Below are 22,310 nucleotides of genomic sequence, written 5' to 3'. Positions count from 1 at the left end.
TAAGAGAGAAATCACTGAAGAAGCAAGGTTCTCATATCCTGGAGCATGGACAAAGGTCCAACCAGGCCTGCCTTGACCCCACCTCTGCTTCCAACTCTCTTCAGACCTGCTGGTTTACAGAGTACTGTTTTGAGAGGCACGTCTAGGACGGCACACATTTGAGCCCATTCACTGCATGGTTACACAGGCACAAGGCAGGGGGCACCGGCAGCCGTGACTTGCTGGACTGGGGCATTCACAGACCCTAAATATGAGGTCCCCACAGGGAACAAAGAAGGTTCCCTCTGCTTCCATCCTTATATTCTCACCCCTCTGCAAAGGCTCTTGGACACCTAAAGACTGGACACTGATCCTTCGACTCAGTAGGTGAACAAAGCCCCACAAGACATTCTCAACATCAGTTCATACTCTTTAAAGGCAACCAGACTGCAAATAGGCTCTAAAAGACTGAGTCAAGATTGTCCTAAAGTAAAAATGTGATCTCAAGTTAAAAACAAGTGATGCTACTCCACTTTCATTAGTCTCTCTGAACCGGAATCAGACCTTCAGGAGAGCCTGATAAGAAAAGTGAGTGCAAACTGGGGTCCACAAACCAGTGTCAACTGCATCGGTCTCCTATGGTCAAGCCTCAGCCCACAGATCTGCTGCTGTAGGACCAGCCTAAGGAATGCAAACTTAGGCGTATTTTCTTTTATGACTAAAACCCGGGAGCTGTGTCAGTTACACTGCTGGCGAACGGATCCCATTTCTGCTACGGGCGCTTTGGGTGCTGCATCATTCAGTAAAAGTGCCAGAATTAAGACACGTGTCATATAATTGTCTCAACTGTAAGAAATACAGAGAAAATTCACTTAAGTAGACATACTGGGGCAGAAGAATTCGAGGAGGACCAAATGACCTGGTAGGAATTTCAAGCCAACTTGACATATTTTAAAGGTCCCTTTCACGATGTTGAGGTGCTACAGGCACTGAAGGGTTAATAAGTAGAAATCTTCCATTTTTTCAAATATTAGTGAATAAGAGTTCCCTCACATATGGAGTCTACATGTTATTTCATTGTTTTCCCGTTTCCAAATTTTAATGACAATTCCTAGGGATGAGCTCCCACCGTGCAGTTGGAGGGAACTGGAATTTCCTACAGGCAGACCCACTGGGTTGGAAAGTACCCAGGAGAACAATTTCTCCTTCCCTGAGGGAAAAGTGAGACCCACACGGTGGAGGTGGCTTGTTAAGAGTTTTTGTTACAAAAAAAACAAAAAACGGCATCCTGGATGGAAAAGAAAAAAAAGGTCACTGGAATATTTCTCCTAATGCTTAAAAATAAATAGGAAAGTTCAATTTCTCCCTTTCAAAATAAAACAACAAATCAACCGAGTAGCAACATGGAAAATAAGTGACTGGTCCTCCTTCATGGACGCAGCCCCAAATGCCCGCAGCCCTCTGCTAATGCTCTATTTCTAAACAGATTCTCAGAGGGCCCACTAGGCAGTTAGTATGTTTAATCACAGAGCGAGGTAGTGTGTGTTTCCCCCATGTAGAGGCACACACAGGCATTCTTCCTCTTCCTTGACAAGATGCCAGATCTCCACTGCTAGATTTGCTAACTTTTCAACAGGAATGTATCCTGGGGCATTTACTAGTTTTGTGTATTAAATGGCGTGACCTCTGAACCCCAATCTTTGCTCCCATCAGCAACTCATCCTCTGCTTCCATCTCCACCTATCCTGGTGGTTTTTCCCAAGCTTTAGCTGTTCCAAAGAGACCAGATATTTCTAATCAGTCTAACTTTTTGGCCAGCAATACATACATCATTAATGCAGACGTCTGAAAGGGTTCTGCGCTTTTTACATTGACTTAAGAGATTTAAAATAACACCATCATCCATCTAATTAATAAGAAGTTATCTCTGAGGGTGGCAACAGCTCGGGAAGGTCTTCAACATCATGTGTCTGTGGAAGATATCGGGCTGGTTGAGGGTTTTGTGGACAGAGGACAGACATGGCTCCTCTTACACTGGTGTCTTCACGTAGCAAAAAGCAGGTATGCCTTTTTCCACCTTCTTCCCCCATAAGCGGTAAGAAAAAAAATGTAACAACTATAGGAATCTCCAGTGTCAGGCAGGATGGAGACTGCTGTGGGGAGATGGGCCCATTAAAACAAGCACAGCCTGGCATCCGTGACTGGCAGAACACACCTACACACACCTGGACGCAGATGCCAACGCACACACCTCATTAGGTAAACAGGAGGTCCACCCCATGCCGTTCATTTCTGACCAGTCTTTAGACTGTGGTCCACTGATTTCTTCTCCAGGTCACACTGGATAACCCCAAGCAGACAGAGCTGTGGACAGAGTTTTGAATGAAGGCCCACAAAAGACAAAAAGCCCACAGAGGCGAGGGCAGGCAGAGCAGGAAAGGTCTGCTGGCCCATCCCAGGCAGCCCTCGCCGTGCCATCCTCAAGAAGTCCTTTCTTTGTCAGGCCGCCGCAGGCCATCTGGCAGAACTCCCCCTCTGGGCTCTTCAGACCACTGGAAGGAAGGAAAAACAGGTTAAGCTCTGTGGGCCAGACCCCAGCCAGGTTGGGAAAACTGGCTTGGGACAGAAACTTGGGGATGCACCAGCCAAAGTCACCAGGTTCTCTTGGACAGACAAGTTCACCTTCTGCTGGTTCAACCTCAGGGGCAGAAGCTCCTGAAACTGCGCTTTCAGCGCCAAAGGAAACAAGAGAATGGGGATGCGCGCTGTCATGAGGGCCTTCATTCAACTGGAGGTGATTCAACCCCCTCTGCGGCCAGTTCCCTCATCAGGGGCGGCTTAGTGGGCAGCTCATGAGCTGGTCGGGGCTCTGGCGGCAGAATGGCTTCCCCCGAGGCTATATAAGAATGGACCCCCTTGTTGCTCAATGGGTGGGCCCTGAGGGTATCCTCTGTGCCTGTCACGGGGAGGCAGCGTGTACCCAGTCCCCAGCAGCTACTGAGTCCAGCCCAGCCTGGACATCTTCCTGCTCTGGTCCCTCCCATGGTTCCTCTGGAGGTGGGAAGGTACCTGTCAACTCAAGGAGAGGGGCGGCAGCCTTGGTGGCCATCTCTGGAAGGTCAGATCCATCCCCAGGTTCAAAGCTAACATTCTCTCAAATGTGGGTAGGGAAGAAGTGACATTAACAAGAAATTTACTCTATCCTAAATGACTCTGCCGAGGAGCAGACCGATGGCACAAAATCTCCTATAAATTTTCTTAAAAAGGCATACACAATTTTCCTATTGGTGCTAAAAGACAAAACAAAAATATTTATCTTCATTAGCTCAATGGATGGTCCCCTGAGGTAGTGGAGGAGATGTGAGTGGGGCCTTCAGAGGACTTGGGTCTCATCCTAGCTCCCCCAGGGACTCAGGGAGGCACCCACACAGGCCTTTGGCAGACTCAGTTTACCCACACCCTCCTCCTTAAGGCTATCGTGAGGATTAATGAATCAGCACCTTCCTAAATCAAAAGAGCTGCTCATGCACAATTACTATGGCTCTTGAAATGAAGACCAAGTGAACGGCGCTCCACAGCCTTCAGTTCCCTCCAGGTCAGATCACCAGGAGGCCTAATGAACACGGCAGCGTTCCAGCTTCCCAGGCGCTTTTCTTCCTGTCTTCTCCATGCAACTGTGAGCTTCTGGAATGCTGACTGTGCTACGGCCATACCACCCTGAACGCGCCCGATCTCATCTGGAATGCTGACTGTTTACTAGAGAAGGACACCCCCAGGTGGACGAGTCTGGGGTGATTGTCTCCTGATCCACTACTTCCTAAAAAGGAACTCTAAGTTTCTGACGGGCTTTGTGGGTCAACACAGCGTTCCAGAAACTTGTTCATGTGAGACTTTTCAGAGCCTGTCTGGATATATTTGCTATTTGACTGAAGGAGCCCTGAGCAAGGGATGCTTGGATGAGGGTTCCTGAGATATGAGTTTGGCTTCATATCCAGATGTCCAATCTTTTTCGTGGATGTTGGAGAAAATATTCAAGCAACAATGGTAAACTGAATGAAGATCACAGGATTCTAAGAGTTTAGAGTCCTTCAAGACCTTCTACAGGCCAAATCTCTCATTTCACAGATGGGAAAGGGGAGATGATTTCTCAAGGGAAAGAGAATGAACATCTGTCGCATGTCTACAGTCTGTGACACACTAGGTACTTTATATCAGTACTTATTCAATTTGCACAACATCTTTTTAACAAGAAAACCAAGGCTCAGAGAGGTTAAGTGACTTGTTAAGGGTCACACAGTCACCAGTAAGGATAAAAGAGCTCCCTTCTGAGTAAAACACACATTAGAATAAACTAAACCTGACTCGGTAGGATGAATATCCTCTTCTTTTTCTCCCTTCTTTCTGCTTCATCCTCCAAGAACTTCTGCCCTGACCTGGAGAAGGTGATCCTTTTCTCTACCCAATAGTGTCTCCCGAGGGAAAAAGGCCTCTCCTTGAGGCATCCCTCTTACCTGTTTCTGAGTGGCAGCAAGCAGTCCTTCCCTTCAGGAGGGCACTGGGCTTCTCGTGCCGGCAGATGAGGGCCCGGCACCATTCACAGTGTTTTCGGACCTGGCAGCAGCTGCAAAGGTGCAGAGAACACGGTTTTGGCAGGAGCCTGGCAGGGGTGCCCAGCTGGTGCAGCGTCTGCCCGAGGGGCCTGCTGGGCAGCTCTGGGCTCTAACCCAGCCTTCCCATGGTGCCTCCAGAGGGACAGACACAGCAGGGGGCTGAGGGCTTTGCAGGGTGGTGGTCTTTGGGGCAGGAGCTGGACACCTGTGAGAGGACCTGTTGGCCACCCCGGAGGACCAGCCCCATTCGGCTGCTCTGCTCTGGGCTGGCAGGGTAACCTGGCAGGCAGGTACCTGGCTCCAGCTGATAGAGGGGACCGGTCCCCCACCGGCTGCTTGCTCCATAAAGCAGCAGTTGGGTAACTCCAGAAATGTGGGAGCAGCCTCAGAATCGCTGTCCGGACTGGGCCAAAGCCACTACTTCAGGCTAGCCAGGGCTGGGAGGGCTAGGGACGGGGTCATCCATCAGGAATTGCCAGCAGAAAAGCTGGGACTGTGGGTGGGCTGCAATGGACCCACGGAAGGAATGAAAGAATAAATCATGCATCTCCGTGGCTTCTAATCTTTTTCTGAGGACTAACATTCTCTAGTCGTGGCAAACTCGACCTCTCAGTGAACCCAAAACCTGGAGTCCTAAAGCATCAGGACCATGAATGCTCCGGCCTCCCTCTGTGGGCAGGAATGAACGGTCTGCAGAGTTAGCACGAAAAAAGAACCAGAGAACCCAAGAGAAGGGCAGAAAAGAAAGCACTAAGACATTAATTACCTACAGACACTGATGGTTGTTTCCCTTGGGATACCACGGAGGACTGTTTCCACTCATTCTAACCCTAAGGTATATGTAAACCTATACATCCAGTGTCTGGGGCTGGAAGGGGTCTCCTGTCTGACATGAGCCTGGAAACAGATGAGGAAACAAGCATGTTGCCATGCTTCCCTGTTGGAGCCTGGTGACATTTCATGATCCCCACCCCAGCCCCTCTCTCTCGGCACTGCCCCAGGAAGGTTACTAGAGCCCCTGAATCTTTGGACAGCAGAGCTGAGAAGGGACCCTGCGACATTTCTGCCCAAGCTGCCTCTGCCATGGGTGGCCAGAGCAGTCTCCCGGGCCCGGGTCCCTCCTGAGCCACAGAGTCCGGGTTGGGACCAGCTCACCCCATGCGGGAGGGACCTAGGCCTGGACTCCAGATCTATCAGTGACTGCTGTCTTGCTGCCACCTAGCCAGGAGGGCTTGCCCCAGTCACTACCCAGACAGGAATGGCCCAGAGCAGTGAGATCAAGGCCTCTAGATCCCTCTGGCATGGGATGAGCTGGTCCCAACCAACTCTGCCGCTCAGGAGGGACCCTGTGACCCGGCAACCAGCAGTCTGGAGGGGGCTTGGTCTCTCAGGGATTCTGAACTTGATCTCTGGCAAGGACGGGCTTGGAAAGGACAGAGGAGAGATGGGATGGCTGCCTCCCTGGGAATTCCTCCCTGGGAATCAGAGAGGCTGCCCAGGTACCCTGGGTTGTTTCTGTCGTCAGAGAATATGGCAAAATTAGCTTCTCACTCCCCCTGGTGAGGCCCACATGGGCACCGAGTTTTGTTCCTACGGCTCTGGGACCCTCCTGGCCACAGAAACAGGACTGTGGGGGTGACGGGCGCCCCCACGTCGCCAGCCGGCCATGAGAATCGAGGCTGGTGGGCATTAGGTTGCGCCTGCTCCCCCAGGGGGTCTTCACGAGTAGCAGAACCGGAGCTATGCCCCAGCCTGAAAACATATCTACCACCTGCAAACATGTTTTCCCAGGACACATGGGAGCAGAACAGCCCAGCTGAGACCCCATCCCTCACCCTTAACACTGGCTTGATCCAGGAGCTCAACAAGCTGGGGCTCTAGGGGCACCCCGTGCATTCCCAGAACCAGGAGCATGTACTTTAGACGCTCCAATAGCAACAGCCAATAAACAAACGGGACGGAGACTATTATTTATCTGTCCAAAACCCAGGCAACCCCAGAGGGCTCAAGTCTGGCTTCCTGCGGGAACATGCACTGCTTCCTCCAGGCCTGGCTAGAAGGGCCTGTCTACTTACTGTTTCCACCATGAGCTACTCTACGCTGAGCTAACCACAGCCTTTGGCCGGTCTGTCGATTTCTTGTGCGTGTCCAATTAGGTAGCATACTCTGAGGCCTTGCTCTGTGACTTAGAGGTCTCCAGATACTTCCTGGGAATAAATCTGGCCAGATGCTGGAAATACAGCCCTAGGGCCTCTCCTTTTGCAGAGCAGTCCAATCGGGAGATACGGGCAAGCAAAGGAGGCTAAGAAACACTCGGAAAAGGGCTCAGTCTAGGGCTAGGGCTCAGGAAGACTTCCTGGAAGATGTCAGGTAGAGACTGAGTTTCGGAGGAGGAGGAAGAGGGCAGAGAAGTAGAGAAAGGGGGAGGCCTGTCATAACAGCAACAGTGGCTTTAGGATTCGCGAAGTGCCTTCTGTGGAGAGGAAGCGAGGCCGCTACTGCCCACGGGAGGCTGGGAGCCGTTTCTAGTTCCCTCTGGACCCCCTGCACATCCCCATCACAATGGTGAAGGCTCCAAGCCCACAGCAGAGAGAGAGCACCTTTGGCTCTGCTTCCAACGGGGCACCTCCCAGGATGCGTGCTGGGGACCTCCCAGGATGTGTGCCTTTCACACAGCTTGGCTGTCGCCAACGTTCCTCTTTGCTTTGCTAACAGTAATCAGACATCACAGCAGTAAACTGTCAAGGTGGCCCTGTTATGGCCCCGGGAGGGCCTGCAGGTGGGGGTCCCGGCCTCAGGGGTAGCAAAGACTCACTGTATCAGCACACACGTGATGATGAGGACAGTCAGGGCCACGATGGAGACCACCACCAAGGCAGTAATGGCCTGCTTCTTCTGGCTGGCGGCCACCACGGCCAGGAGGTCCGCGTGTTCACAGCGTGCACCGACGTACCCAGAGTGGCAGCTGAGGGAGATAGGAACATCAGCGTGCTTTCCAGGCAGAAGGCTCATTCTCCCCACTCCCCAGGAAGGCTGGGCCGGAGGGGAAAAGCCCAAAGGGGCCCCTCCAGCCTTTGCTACTGGAGGCAAAGGCATCAGCAAAATTGCTCCTACTCCCCTGCACAGGCTCCTCTTGTTTGGAGAACAAGGGATAACTCACCAGCTTATCATCTGAGGGGAAGGTGCTGCTGAGGCACTTCATTATTACGGTAACCGTGCCAAATCCCGGGGGAGTGAGGAGGGTGGCAAGTGTGTCCGAGACACGAAGCTCATTTTGGCAGTTCATAAAAATCCAGGTTATTTTTAAACTAAATGTGTGTATTCAGAATTCCTAGTGATGAGAGAAAGACAACATGCTAAACCAGCAGGAGACAAAGACTGTGGTTTGCTTTTTTTTATCTTCTTCATCAAGTTTAATTAGTTCCGCAGACATTTATCAGGTGGGGCATGTACTGGACTAGAGGCCAGGACCGCTAGCTGGTAATAACAGCTGGCCTCTCTCCGCTAGAGGATTAGTAACGGCACAAAACGATGCATGTTTATGAACATGCATGTAGCCTGTAAAGGGCCATAACAACACAAGGTGGTAGTATTACTTGTATTGCTACTATTCAGGGACTCTTTGGTGTTAATCATTTCAGTAGCGGCCTCCTCCTAAGAGCTGACGGCTGAAGCTGCTTCTTTCACGTAGCTCTCACCTATGCTAAACTCCCCCCACCCAGATTCTGGCTGGGGCCACAAGGGGTTCTTGCATGGTGATTCCTCAGGACATGTTCTAGGCATAAGCAAGCGATGGCAATTTTCTGATGCAGGCCTTTTTTTTTCCCCGCGAAGCTTATGATTCTTCTCAGTAGAAGATACTTAGCTTACACACAGGTCCCTTTGTCTGGGGTGACTTTTTTATTGTAATGAAAATGTTTGATCACCACTGCCTTCTCAGGTGGGATAGCTTCCTTCCCACAGGGGACTTCCTTGAGGAGCAGTCTTGCACCAAACAGCACACTGGATTTAAAGGTTTTCGTCCCTCCCCACTACCCTTTGGACACGACAATGATAGTTAAACATTTTTTTTTTTTAAGAGTCTACCTTTTGATGAAATAGCCAGACTGTCACCTTCACTTTTAGATTAAAAGGCTTTGGAAGAGCAAGGAAAATGAAGGGGGATTAAGGGTCCTGGTATGCCCGCTCTTGTGCAGGGCCAATCCCAGGGGCGTTGCATTTGTGATTCCCTTAAACCTGGGCTCCTGGGCTGCCAGACCCCACGTGCCAGAAGGAGTCACAGGACAAATATAGTGCATTTTCCTGGAGTACAGGTTTTGCTCAATGCTAGCACAAATTTAATCATTTTCAGGTACTGTATGGGTTTAAGGTTATGGCAAACAGGAGATACTGCAAAAATGGCTGCTTAAGGCTACAACCTGGGATACCAGAACATATAGCTTCTGTCTTTAATGCTGCTTAATGGAAAAGTCTCTCATTGGTGCTCTTTATCCCAAAGCCCAACTGTTACGTACCTCCTTTAAAGGTATTCTTTAGTTTGAATTCTTTTGTCTGAACTTGCTTTTCTGTTAGAGGTTAGTTTACATTTGACACAGGTTTTCTCATTTAGTCTTTGCACAGAAAAGTCAAGTCACTTGCCTGTGCCCACCCTGACAGGGAAGAGAGAGAAATCCATTCCCAGGTCTGCTGACCCCAGGGTCTGGGTTCTCGCTCACTCAGCAGGGCTGCTGGCCCTGCATACTATCTGGGGATTGTGATGAGAATGCCGCAGATTCAGCTCTTGATTAAATCTGGCTTTCGGTTTAGCCTCCAATCTTGAAAGTGTAAAGGAGATTTGAGGTTTTAGGTTCAACAAGGGTGCAAAGGGTTTGCAGTCTTCCGTTAGTAAGGAAGCTGGGGAGGGCCAACCGGGATGGAAAATGCCATGTAGAGTTCTCTACAGACCCAAGGAGGAGAGAGCAGGCTCCAGAGGGAAAGAAGATGCAGGAGCTCTGGCAAGAGGACCTTGTTGGAAAAAGGATCTGGACCACAGAAGTGTGAATAAGAACACAGACTCTCACAGACTTTGGCTAGGAGGGCGATGACTGGGGGCTAGGAAACAGGGGCAAGTTTGCTTTTGTTTGATCTTAATAACAAAATCATTTTGAGGGCAGATTCAGGAAACAGCTCACCCTGTAGGCTGGGGAGAAAACAAGGCGCTGGCCCCTTCCCACTAGGGGGAAGCTGATGGTGGACTGAACTTGAGACTGAGAGGCGATAAGCAACAGGCACAAGTGATGCACAAATTGAAGCTGTGGGTGTCTACAGCGAATCCTGCAAAGGGTCCCTCCTCCAACCCATCCTGAATATTCACCCTGCACCTGGATGGCTCCCACCTGGGTTGCGGGCTTCCTCCATTTGGTATCCAACACCCCTTATCTGCAGGACCCTAATCCACCCCCTCTACTTCATCTTCAGTCACCTAGGTTTCAGCCAACCCAAGAAGTCCCCCCACCCCCAATGTCAACTAAACTAGTGCCCAGCACATAGGCACTCAGGACACGTTGGCCTGTGAATGAATGAATGACTACCTTCCCCTTGCCCATCTCAGCTCCTGCCACCTTCTCTGCCTGGAATATTATTCCTCACTTTCTTCCTCAAACTCCATCTCAAAGACCACATTCTCCAAGAAGATATAATTTAAAGACTCACTCATTCATTCGCCCAGTCATCCACCCATCCATTTTTCATAGCCCTTTCTATGGATCTCCCTAGCCTCTCCTTCTCTGAAGGCCCTTAGGACTATGCCCACCTCTCTTGACTGCCTCTCTCACCAGCCTCACTTTAGGCCAGCCTCCAGGCTCCTGCAGGCAAGACCTAGCTCTGCAAAAACTCTGGTGAAGCATAGAACAGAAGAGGGTTGGGGAGCCTGGGCTTTGGGATGGATCGTTAGATGTCTAACCAGGAGTTGCAGTCAAGCCAGTGAGACTTCTCTGTAGTTGGGTGTTAGTCTGCTTCCTCCTAGGGCAGGGTAGTGTGATGAGGATTTGCACAGCTCTTCGTGAAAGGTCCGGGCTATAGGAAGAGCACCCCAGGAGGCAATTTCACCCAGCTAGAGATGTTCCTACTCCAACCTGCAGGCCCTGGGAGAGGAGGATTCTAACATCTCCTCAACTGCTAGGTTCTGGAAACCCTATGAATTAACACATCAATGCTGGGGACTCTAAGAAATCCCATTTAAATAAAATAATGGGAGCTTAGTGCTAATTACATTATCTTATCAATGAAGGCTATGCTAAACTCCCACATGAATTATCTCTGTTAATCCCAACAATGACTACTGCACATGAGGTCTGGGCTGCTATTTACCTTGTTTTACAGATGCGGGCGGGCAGATTCGGGAGTTAAAAACCTAAGGATCTCAACTGTGAAGGAGACCTTTCTGGGGTAATGCAAATTAATCCGGAAGATGCTACTCTGGGATAGTGATTCAATGGCAAACTCACAAACTGCACAGCAAAAAGGAAGAGGGGTGGCTGATTGCCCCATAAAGAGGTCTTCCTGCTGTGGGTGTAGCAAGTTGCAAAGATGCCCCCAAACAGTGCCGTCTTAACTCACTAGGGAAGATAATCCCCTAGGCTGGTTCACATTTTGCTGACTTTCCATGTTCTTCCTGCCACGTGTGTCCTGGGCCCTTTACAACCAGCCTGGCCTCAGTACTGCCCCGGCAGAGGTCTTTCCCATTAGGAAAGTCTTCATGCCAAAAAGAATGACTCTGTCCCCTTAGCGTCACAGCTGTAAACACTCAAACCCCAGTCTCATTGAGTTAGGGAGCTCAGCTTGCTTCTGAATGAAAACTTCCCCACTGAGGCATGGGGAGCACCTGGGTTGCTGCCTAATACACGAGACTCCAGGTCAGGGCCTAGGTGAGCTCCAAGGAGAGCAAGTCTTAGCACCAAACAGCCCAACTGCAGCTGGGAGGCAGAACAGCCTGTGGTCCAGATACTTGAGCTTCTCCCAGGACCTCCCAGATCAAAATCTCTCTGAAAATGGGGCCCGGGTGTCTTAAAGAAAAGGCCGAGGGTATTCTGATGAAGCCCGAGTTGAAAGCCACCGTGAAGGTTTACCAGTGAAATCAACTCTGGCTGCCCATTGGAATGGCCTGGGGAGCTTGAAAAAATCCTGATGTCCAGGCCACAGCCCAGACCAACTAAATCAGAATCCGTGGGGGTAAGGCCTGGGCATCAGCATTTTTAAAGCTCCCAGATGATTCCAATGGGCAGCCAAAGTTGAGAACACAATTTAGACTTTCTGGCCTTGGGGTGGAGGGAGGTCCTTTCTTCTCCCCAATCGATTGTAACACAGGGATGCTTCTCAGTTGATCTTTACTGGGGTGGGGAGCAAGAAAAGGTTTGGTGACATACATTTAAAAAAAAATCTCCCAAGCTTCTACTAATATTAGACTTAATTACGCAATTATTTTAGCATAAGTCACACAATGAGGGGAAAAGTCACCTCACCTGGTCACAAACGAATCACGCTTGACTCAGCTGCTGTCTCTACCTCAGGTAGGCACTGCCTCCCACCTGGCTGTACATTAGAATCACCTGGGAAGCTTTGGCGACTGCCGGGGCCAGGGTCATACCCTTGGAGATGCCCATCCAATTGGTCTGGGCACCCAAGTGACTCGAATGTGTGACCAGGCCTGAGAACCACTGAGGTACAAGGTCATTTAAGGACACAGAATCAAGAACCAACAATTCAAAATCTGCCCCTCCCTCTTCTCCTTCCTCTCTTTCCCCATCTCTCTCTGGGCATCTCCCCAGGGTGGGAGCTGTACAGTGGGCCCTCTCATTCAGGTGCAGGAGAAATGGGAGATGTGGCACCTCTGTTTAAGAAAGGAATCTGAGCAAAATAGGAATCTTTCTATCACGAAGGGGAATGGCACGTGTGTAAGCCTGAACATTTTCTTATAACATTTGACCATTCAATTTTATCTGTCGAGAGTGGATATCGTCAAACACAAGACTCTGGAATGCTGATTTTGTCTTCATAATTCTGAAAATGAGGCTCTGGAATCACATGTAGGCTGTTTCCCCCAGATAAGAATAAAAAAGAAAGAAGTACATAAGAAAGCAAGGAAAGAGTGTAGCACAGGAGGGGAAAGGAGCTTGTCTGAGCTGCAGGAGCCATCGTGGCTGAAGATGAAAGGCAATGGGCTCCAGCCAGGCGGGTCCCTGAGACCTTCTCATTTTTGTTACTGATTCAGTTTGGAGGTTGCTTTGGTGCTTTTCTTAGGAGCAAACTTTGTGGCTTAGGCCTCCTCATTTTAACAAGAATTAAATAATCAATGATATGCCTTTCTTTCTCCTCTGCTGAGGGCTTTCCCACTTTCTAGTCCTGTCCAGTTGCTCAGTTTTCCCCCTAAATCCTTTTTGTACCTGGTTCACAGTGCCTTTTAAAATTTTAAAGAAATAGGATAATGCATGTAGAGCTGCGCTCTTATAAGTGTTTTTTTTTTCTTAAGGGAAATGTTCTCCAACTAGAGAAAGAATGTTTCTAAGCAAATTGGAAAGAACATACATCACAATATAATAGAAAAGAAAGACAAAGAAAAGAAAAGTCCACATTGTTGCACACCCTACCACCTCAAATGGCAGTCTGATTGACAAGGAGTTTTTCTGGACTACTTCTATGTAGTTTTAAACATAGTTAAGATTTTTAAAAAGTACGATTTTGCATCAATTTCTCATTTAACATCTCTTCACCATTTTACTATGTCATTAGAAAACTGCAGAAGTTGTTTAAAATGGTTGTAAAGTAATTTATACATGATTTGCTTCACTGAACCCTTACCATTTAGGCTGTATCCAATTTTGATATCATAAACAATGCCAGGGGATTATCTTTGTGTACACATTTTGTTTGCATTTGAGATTACTTCCTCAGGACAGGATCCCGCAAGTGGGCACAACATGGTACAGACTTTGGAGCCAAACTTTCATTTGTTTGAATCCCATTCCCCACGTAATGCCTGTGTGATCTTGAGCAAGTTACTCAACCTCTCTGTGGCACTCATTCTGCATCCTTAAAACCTGATAGTAATAAAACTTACCTCATAGAGTTATGAGCATTAAATGAGTTAACATCTTGTGAAGTGCCTGACACAAAGGAAGGGTTGTACGAGTGCCAAAAATGTAAATAAAAGAATGGGAGCATTTTCAAGGCTCTTGAGAGACACTGTCTTCATAAACAATGGTGTACTCTCTGGCAGGAGGCTAGTGCTCTGATTTTTAGCCATGCCTTTTGGCACAGGTCCTGAGATAAAGTTTTTAATATGGGGGCCAAGAACCAAGGTGAGCAAGGGCCAGGGACCATGGTTTTAGAAAAACGTTTATACTAACTTGCCTTTATCACGGAGAAAATCTGTAGGGCTGGGGTGGGAGTGGGGCCACTTGAGTCGCAGGACACCTGTATTGGGTTTACCCATTTTTGGCTTCAAGAACTGGATTTACAAGTCCTAGAACCTCTCTGCTTGGGGCGCTTGGGAGGAGTGGGCTGGAGGGAGTAGGGGCTTCCTCTTCGTACAGCCCTAGGTTCCATGGTCTACCCAACTTTCACTGCTTCTTCAGCAGGACTTGGATCCTTCAGCTGTGGTGATGGTAACAATGTGCTGTTTACAATGGTGATCGTGCTGATGACGGCTGTTCTTATACTCTGCTAGGAACTGGGCTTCAATATTCTCTAATGTGCCAATAGAACTTTCCGTGATGATTCGACAGATGAATGGATAAAGATGTGGTACATATATACAATGGGATACTACTCAGCCATGAAAAAGAACAAAATAAGCCATTTGCAGCAACATGGATGCAACTAGAGATTATCATACTAAGTGAAGTAAGTCAGAAAGAGAAGGCAAATACCATATGATATCACTTATATGTGGAATCTAAAATATGACACAAATGAACCTATCTACGAAACAGAAACAGACTCACAGACATAGAGAACAGACTTGTCTATTGCCAAGGGGGATGGGGAGTGGGGGACAGATGGATTGGGAGTTTGGGGTTAGTAGATGCAAACTATTACACATAGAATAAACAACAAGGTCCTACTGTATAGCACAGGGAACTATAGTCAGTATCCGGGGATAAACCATAATGGAAAAGAATATAAAAAAGAATGTATATATATGTATAACTGAGTCACCTTGCTGTACAGCAGAAATTAACATAACATTGTAAACCAACTATACTTCAATAAAAAAATAAATTTAAGAAGAACTTTCTGCAATGATGGAAATAGTGTCTGTATGTGTGCTGTCTAATACAGCAGCCACTAGCTGCCTAGAGGTACTGAGTACTTGAAATGTGGCTAGTGAGACTGAAAAAAAAATTTTATTGGAGTATAGTTGATTTACAATGATGTGTTAGTTTCAGGTGTACAGCAAAGTGAATCAGTTATACATATACATATACCCACTTTTTTTTTTTAGATTCTTTTCCCATATAGGCCATTACAGTCTATTGAGTAGAGTTCCCTGTGCTATATAGCAGGTTCTTATTAGCTGTCTATTTTATAAATCAAGTAGTACGTATATGTCAATCCCAATCGACCCATTTATCCCTCTCCCCCGTATCCCCTGGTAACCATAAGTTTGTTTCCTACATCTGTGGCTCTACTTCTGTGAAAAACTAAATTTTAATTAAATAAATTAAATAGCCACACATGGCTAGTGGCTCCTGTCTTGGACAGCAAAAGCTCTGCATGCATTATGGTCACTGGGTCCTCATTACAATCCTGAGGAGTACTAATCTCTCCATTTTATACACAAAGAAACTGAGGCTTGACGGTGCTAAGTCACTCAGATCTGTCTGATGTCCAAATCCATGCCTTTAACTGCTGCGTTATCCTGCCTGCTGTGTGACCCTCAGTACCTGCTTCCTCTGGGGGTAGAGAGAGGGCGTGCACTTCCTCCAGACTTGTGGGTGGGTGATGTCCTAACGTCTTACCCCTACACCCCACCACCTGCTGGTTATTGAGATGATAGTAGATCTACATAAAGTGGCTCAAGCACCAACAAGAAAACCACTCCCAATCCTGATCTCTCGGGAGGCGTGTTCTTGGTCACACAGGCAGTCTGCTTGCGCAATGAAGGCGGTCACCCCTCTCTGGGTGTTTGACTCTGTTCAGATCCCACTGGAATGTACTGTGGCCAGAGCCAGGTGGAATGTTTTCCTTGGCTGACAGCAATGTGCTTTCACACTTTGCTGTGGGAAAGTCAGGGAGTTCAGTCACCGAGGGGCATTTTTTGGATAGGTGAGACACTTTGATGAGTTGTCACTGGCTGCCAACACTGGAACCCTGAAAACCTGGCACCTGGGTGGCATCCTTCAACTGTTTTGCTTTGTTTGAAGGTTTCTGCAGGCAGCAGACCAAAGGTTTGCAGAATCTGCCTCAGGGGAAAAAACGGTGTTTGAGTCCTAACCTTGCATTTCTATGGTTTTGCTTACTACCTTTGGAAATTCTTTCCCTATTTGTTTTCTGAAGTGGTTGGCTCCTAGCAGGGATTTATTAAAGGGAGACCAAAGATACAATCTAGGGTTCATCTGAAGCATAAATGTTTCAGGATAATGTTCACTACCTTTGGTGATTTCTGAGTAGTTATTTGCTTTAACTTTTTTTCCTTATCTCATATTTTAGTGTGACTGCCTTTGGTGATTTCTGACTAGTTATTTGTTTTAACTTTTTTTCCTTATCTCATATTTTAGTGTGAGACGTCATTTTAGTTCTCTGGAAACCTAAGGACTATTGTTCTTATGGAAAACAAAGCTTAAGAATGACAGTATTTTAGAAAGAGCTCCCTCTTTTCGGACTATAATCTTAGGCCCCTGTGGGTTACCTGTAAGGCCGTGTATGTCAGTTCAAGGTATGTCAGTTTTATTGACAAGGATGAGTGTATCAGCTCCCTAAAGCTGGGGTGGTTCTATGAGTGGGGACAGCATGTTTTGCTTCCTCTGCATGGACTCACAGTTTTTGGTCTGGTGGGAATTAATGAATTAGAACATTCTTCTACGTACTGTAAATTCAAAAAGGTATAAGGCGTGGTCCTGCCCTCACTGAGCTTACAAGCTCATGTGGCGGCAGAAGTGAGCAAAGCAGGCTGGTGTGAACAGAACAGAGCAGGCAACAGGACGACTGGGGACCGACTTTGGCTTCAGTGTTGGGGAGCGGCAGGAAGAGGTGGAAACTGGGGAACTGGAGGGGGCAGGCTGTGTTCCAGAGAAGCTGGGCGTCTGCCTGGAGATGTAAAACCTGACTTCCAAAATGTGGACAGCTAATTAAAACCACCAAAGAACATGGCAGACTCATCTACCGCGGTATGAAACACGCCTGTGGGCTGAATACCACCCCTGGGCCGCCAAGATCCAGCGGGGAAACTGAGGTAAAGAGGCGGTAAAGGCTCACGTGGCCACGCCTCCCCATAGACAGTCAGCTTTCCCACACTGCAGCAGGGTCTCCGCTGATTCTGTAGACCCTGCCCTCGGCCCACAGGAAGGATTCATTGAGAGTCTGTGCTGAGGGTAACGAGTGTAGGAATGACCCTGACCTTTCTCTGGAGGAAGCTTTACCTGCAGGGGGAAGATGCCAACACCTTTCCTGGAAATAAGAGCTATGTGAGGTGAACTCTGTGAGGCTGAGACAGAGTGCCCTCAGGGGCAACAGCTGAGAACATGGGTTTCGGGGTTGGAATTGATGGGACTGAACCCCAGCTCCACCATTTATGGGCTCTGGGGCTCCGGGCAAGTCGCCGAACTTCTCTGAGCCTCAGTTTTCTCATTTACACAATAAGGGCAAGAATCTCTACTTGAGAGGGAAGCTGGGAGGATGGGAGGACTCCATGAGTCACTGTATGTGGAGAGCTGGGAGCCGGGCCCGGCACACAGTTACAGCTTTTACAGAGAGCTGACCATTATCATTAACAGCAATAGTTACAGGGTGAGTGGGGACAGAGACAGCCGGTCTTCCTGACCACCAGCACGTAATGGTGTGTAAATGTGATGGACAGCGATCTCCCTGAGCCACGAGCGGGGCTTGGGACCTAGACTGAGCAGAACAAAGGAGCCACCACCCCCTGCTCTCAGAAGGCTTCCGCCAGCCGAAGGGGGCTCGGCCACAGGTAAGGTGACCTGCCGACCCAGGCTCAAGGCTTCCAGCTCTCAGAGTTTACAACAGTCCCTGATCTGGTGGAAAAACTGAACTTCTGACACACTTTTGATCAGAACTCCCCTCTCTCTCTCCAAAGAAGATCCCTCCCATCGCACGGCCCCGGGGCAGCCTGAGGTCCCTACACCGGGCACCGCTGGAGGGGAAAGGGCCTTCCGCCGCCTGCTGCGCTGGTAGGCTTCCTGAGATCTAGGCCGAGAAGCCACCCTTCCTTCAGGGCCAGTGTTTTTCCATAATGACCAGGCTACGATCAAAAATAATCCAATCAAAAAAAAATCCCATCAGCCTCCCAGAGGCTCCTGTGTGTATTTTAATAAGAATGATCATCATGAATGACGACGGACTACTGTCATCATTGTGCTTTGTATTTAGGGGTGGGGAGGGCTCTTGGCTCTGCAGACGTGGCCTGGGGGCCTCACCCAGGCCTCCCAGGAGGAAGGTGGCCAGTGTGCCTCTCCAGGCTTCAGAGGCACCCCAAGGGGCCTGCCCAGGCTCACACAGCTGCACCTCAGGAAGAGGAAAGCCCTACCCACCACCACTTACTGTGGTAGGCTTTCCCGGTCCCCAGTCTCTCCTGGGCTACTCATCCGATACCCTTAAGCATCATGGTTAAGAATGCAGTTTTAGGAGCCAGACAGGCTGGGTCTGAATGTGAGCTCTGCTATGTGATCTGGGCACAACTTCTCTGTGCCCACCTCACGGGATCATCTTGAGGATTACATGAATTTACACATGGATCATGCTTAGAACGATGCCTGGCATGAAGCAAAGCTCAATAAATGCTGGCTTTTATTAACATTTAGTATTATTTACTGGTATTATTAGTTTGGATCATATGAAATTGCTGACTTTTAACCGTTTTTGACCTATAAAAATGGCAACTTCATAGACATGGCTGGTTCTTAATGGGGGTGGAGGGCAATTCTTCCTCTGCCCCCAAAACCACCCCCCCGATCCTGGGGGACATTTGGCAATGTCTGGAGACATTTTTGATTGTCACGACTGTTGGGGGGAGGTGGTGCTACTGGCACCTAGTGGGTAGAGGCCAGGGTTGCTAACGCCCTTCATTACACAGGTGAGCTCCCACAGCAAGGGGTTACCCAGCCCCAAAAGTCAACAGTGCCAAGGCTGACTATAGGGCCACCTAACAGTACTCCACCATGCACAGATTTACTTCCCTAAAACACCCCTTCCCATGACTGGCACGGCTCCCACTGCCTAGAGAATAAAGGCTCACTTCCAACAGGCTCTGGCTTCCAATTCATCTCCAATCTTGTCTCCTCCCTACTGTGGCCTCACTGACTGTAACGGCAGGTCCCCCAACACTCCAGGCCTGGAGCAACCTCTCTGCTCTCCCCACCAGCCAAACCCTGATACCTGCTCTGGGAAGCTTTCCTTATGGGCCTTTCTTGCCCAGTCGGGCTGACCATGGCAATCACTGGTGGCTCTTAACTAATGTGACCCCTGGGTCCCATGCCTGGAGATTCTGATTCAGGGGATTGCGGTGGGGCTCAGCTATGTTTTCAGAAGCAGCCCCCAGGGGCTCATGCTCAGCCTGTGGTGGCAAATGCCACGCCCCGGCCTGCATCTTTATTTCCAAGTTGCTTTGCTCTGTTACCACTCACGTACCCCAACCCTCTGCGTGCACTTCTGGCTTATTTTATTAGCTGGATGAGGGCAGAGACCTCACCTTAAGAGACTCCAGCTATTCAAAGGGGTCCAGCCAAGTGCCTTGCCCTCCAGAAATTCTAAGTAGTGAATTAAACTTGAACCAAAATTAGGAGTTTGGGATTAACAGATATGCCCTACTATATAAAAAATAAACAACAAGGTCCTACTGTAGAGCACAGGGAACTATATTCACTATCTGGTAATAACCTATAATGTCAAAGAATCTGAAAAAGAATATATTCTTGATATAAAAAAAAATATAGAAATAACTGAATCGCTTTGCTGTACACCTGAAACTAGCACAACATTGTAAATCAGCTATACTTTAATTAAAAAAAAAAAAAGTAAAAAAACGTGAATCCAGGAATTTTCAGACTTTGTTGAACCCAGGAGCCACCTGAGGTGCTTGTTAGAAATGCAGATCCCGGGCTTCCCTGGTGGCGCAGTGGTTGAGAATCTGCCTGCCAATGCAGGGCACACGGGTTCGAGTCCTGGTCTGGGAAGATCCCACATGCCACGGAGCAACTGGGCCCGTGAGCCACAATTACTGAGCCTGCGCGTCTGGAGCCTGTGCTCCGCAACAAGAGAGGCCGCGATAGTGAGAGGCCCGCGCACCACGATGAAGAGTGGCCCCCACTTGCCACAACTAGAGAAAGCCCTCGCACAGAAACGAAGACCCAACACAGCCATAAATAAAATAAATAAATAAAATTTGAAAAAAGAAAATGCTCCCTATTAAAAAAAAAAAAAAATGCAGATCCCCAGGCTCTAAACTCTAGGAGTTCTGCCTCAGTGGCTCTGGAACCTGGATTTTTAACCAACTGGGTTTGAAGCAGGTGTCCCTCAGCCCGCTGTTCTGATTCTCTAACACGTCGGCTCCAAGGCTCTCAGGGGCCTCTGGCATGGCTTCTGGAGGGAAGTGCTCTTTTAATGGGTTGCTGGCGCGTCTGCAGCCCCCGCACCCCAGAACCCCAGGGGACACTTACACACATGCTGGCTTGTCCTCCTGCACCAAAAACCTGCAGGTTCCATGGAAGCAGAACTGACTGTGGGAAGCTGGGCAGTCATTAAAATGGGACACCACAGCTGCGGCCACGGGCGGGTCTGCTGGGGAGAGAAAAGACATTCGGCTCAGATCCAAGGCATAGCAAGACATCCCACGGGTCCACCCCACCAGAGAGGGAGCCTGGAAGGCTCGGGTTTCTGGTCTCTACCTCCTCCTCAGCTCTAACTTTCTAACAGCCAGTACAGGACCAGAGATGCCTGCATTGTGAGCTTTCCAGTGGGGCTTTACTTATAACTTAACTTTGTAGAAAACAAAACAATCTCTCCAAAAGACTCAGTGTAATTCAGAGACACCAGAGCAATTTTACTTTTAAAGCCTGTTCCCCAAGAATGACCTAATTTTACTTTTCCAAAGTGATAGTGATGATTTTTTAAAAGATAGCCTTCATAAACATCTGCTTTAAAGGCAGGAAACCGAAGAAAGGCACAAAAGAGTACTCTAAAGCCATTAAATTGATGCTGAGGAAGAATAATGATGCAAAAAGATGTTCATGATATATGACTGTAAGTGAACTAGTGCATTTCCAGTGTGGTCTGTATAGTATGATTCTATTTAAACAAACAAACAAACAAACAGAAATTTAGATGTCAAGAAGTCTGGGAAGGATTTACATGAACACGGTGGTAGGGCCTCTCTGAGGTGGTAGGATTAGGCGTGATCACGCCGTGAAGATGACTTAATGCATAGAAGTCCACCCAGGAGCGGCACAGGCAGTACTGGGAAAGCCTTGGTGGGGAGGGAGAGGCAGCAGAGTCGGGTCCACTCAGAGACCTGGCACCTGTAACTCTCAAGGGTTTGGGGCATCACCAAACCTCTCAGGCCAGCTGGAAGCCTGTAAGGAACCACACGTGACCTAATGGCCAGCCCAAAGGGTATCACTTTGGATTTATTTTATTAGACTCCAATAGCCTTGTTTTGTCCAAATAACCCTTGAGACATAGTAGATAGCAATTTCAAGATGGCATGACAGATGTTTCTGTTGCATCTTTCAGGGGGTCCTCTTATATTTTGTGTTTTGGGCATTTGGGGAGTGGGTCTTTCTCAAGTATTTTTTGGGGAAAAAAATATGTGCTTGGAGCTCTTGCTCTTTGAGTGAATTAAGCCCCAATTTCATATTGTGGGATTTTTGACCACCACGAAATAGTCAACTCACGTTGCTGTCTCTCTATTGCTTCCAGAAGAATCATAATTTTGGAAACCTCGTAATTCCGGTGGAAAAAGCAGAGGCTAAAAATATAGCAGAGTCCATGATACAGGAGGCGAGAGGGCACTCAGAGGTTATGAGCGTGGGCTTAGGAGGCAGAGAGACACGGGTCTGGGTCCTGCCTCTGCCGCCTGGATGCGGTGCTGAGTTTCCGCCCCTGTGAGATGCGGAGTCCACTGCCTCATCGTGGCTCTGAGGCTGAGCAAGGCCAAGCGGGTTAAGTACTGTGCTCGGCAAATCGTCTGGTACCTATCGCTCAGCTGTTAGCTCCTCTGTTATCATCACTGACAATCCCACTATGCTAATGGGTCCCCACACGTGACAAGACCACTCTAGTATATAATCTCCCCCTCCCTCCATAAGTTCAGTGCAGCCTAACTAAGAGTCCAGGTGGGCCCTTCAGCTACTAAAGATAGTGACTTTCACACGTGAGGACAAGCAGAGAAGCGCAGAGCCGGGTGGAGATGGCGACCCAGGGCTGCTGGCCAGCCCTGCTCCCGACTGCAGCACATCCCTGTCCGGCAGGGGCCTCTAGGACATGGGTTCCGACTGCCTTGGCTGATAACAG

General features: G+C 48.6%; 1 protein-coding gene across 2 annotated transcripts in view; it reads right to left on the bottom strand.

The window, feature by feature from the left end:
- Nucleotides 1-1,215: 1,215 nt before the first annotated feature.
- The window catches only part of TGFA (transforming growth factor alpha), a 106,247-nt gene continuing 85,152 nt past the window's right edge, over nt 1,216-22,310 (bottom strand). The window contains exons 3-6 of one of the 2 annotated variants that reach the window (XM_007175564.3): nt 20,459-20,579; nt 7,405-7,554; nt 4,491-4,600; nt 1,216-2,531 (exon numbers count right to left, since the gene is read on the bottom strand). In XM_007175564.3, the coding sequence (XP_007175626.2) occupies nt 2,524-2,531; nt 4,491-4,600; nt 7,405-7,554; nt 20,459-20,579 (389 nt within the window). In that variant the 3' untranslated portion in view covers nt 1,216-2,523. The remainder of the gene's footprint in view (nt 2,532-4,490; nt 4,601-7,404; nt 7,555-20,458; nt 20,580-22,310) is intronic. The other variant, XM_057558432.1, reaches the window with a different exon arrangement.

The sequence above is a fragment of the Balaenoptera acutorostrata genome, chromosome 12 (genome assembly GCF_949987535.1).
Source record: "Balaenoptera acutorostrata chromosome 12, mBalAcu1.1, whole genome shotgun sequence".
Lineage (NCBI taxonomy): Eukaryota > Metazoa > Chordata > Mammalia > Artiodactyla > Balaenopteridae > Balaenoptera > Balaenoptera acutorostrata.
Note: the sequence above shows the minus strand (reverse complement) of the source record. Positions and strands in the feature narration are given on the sequence as shown.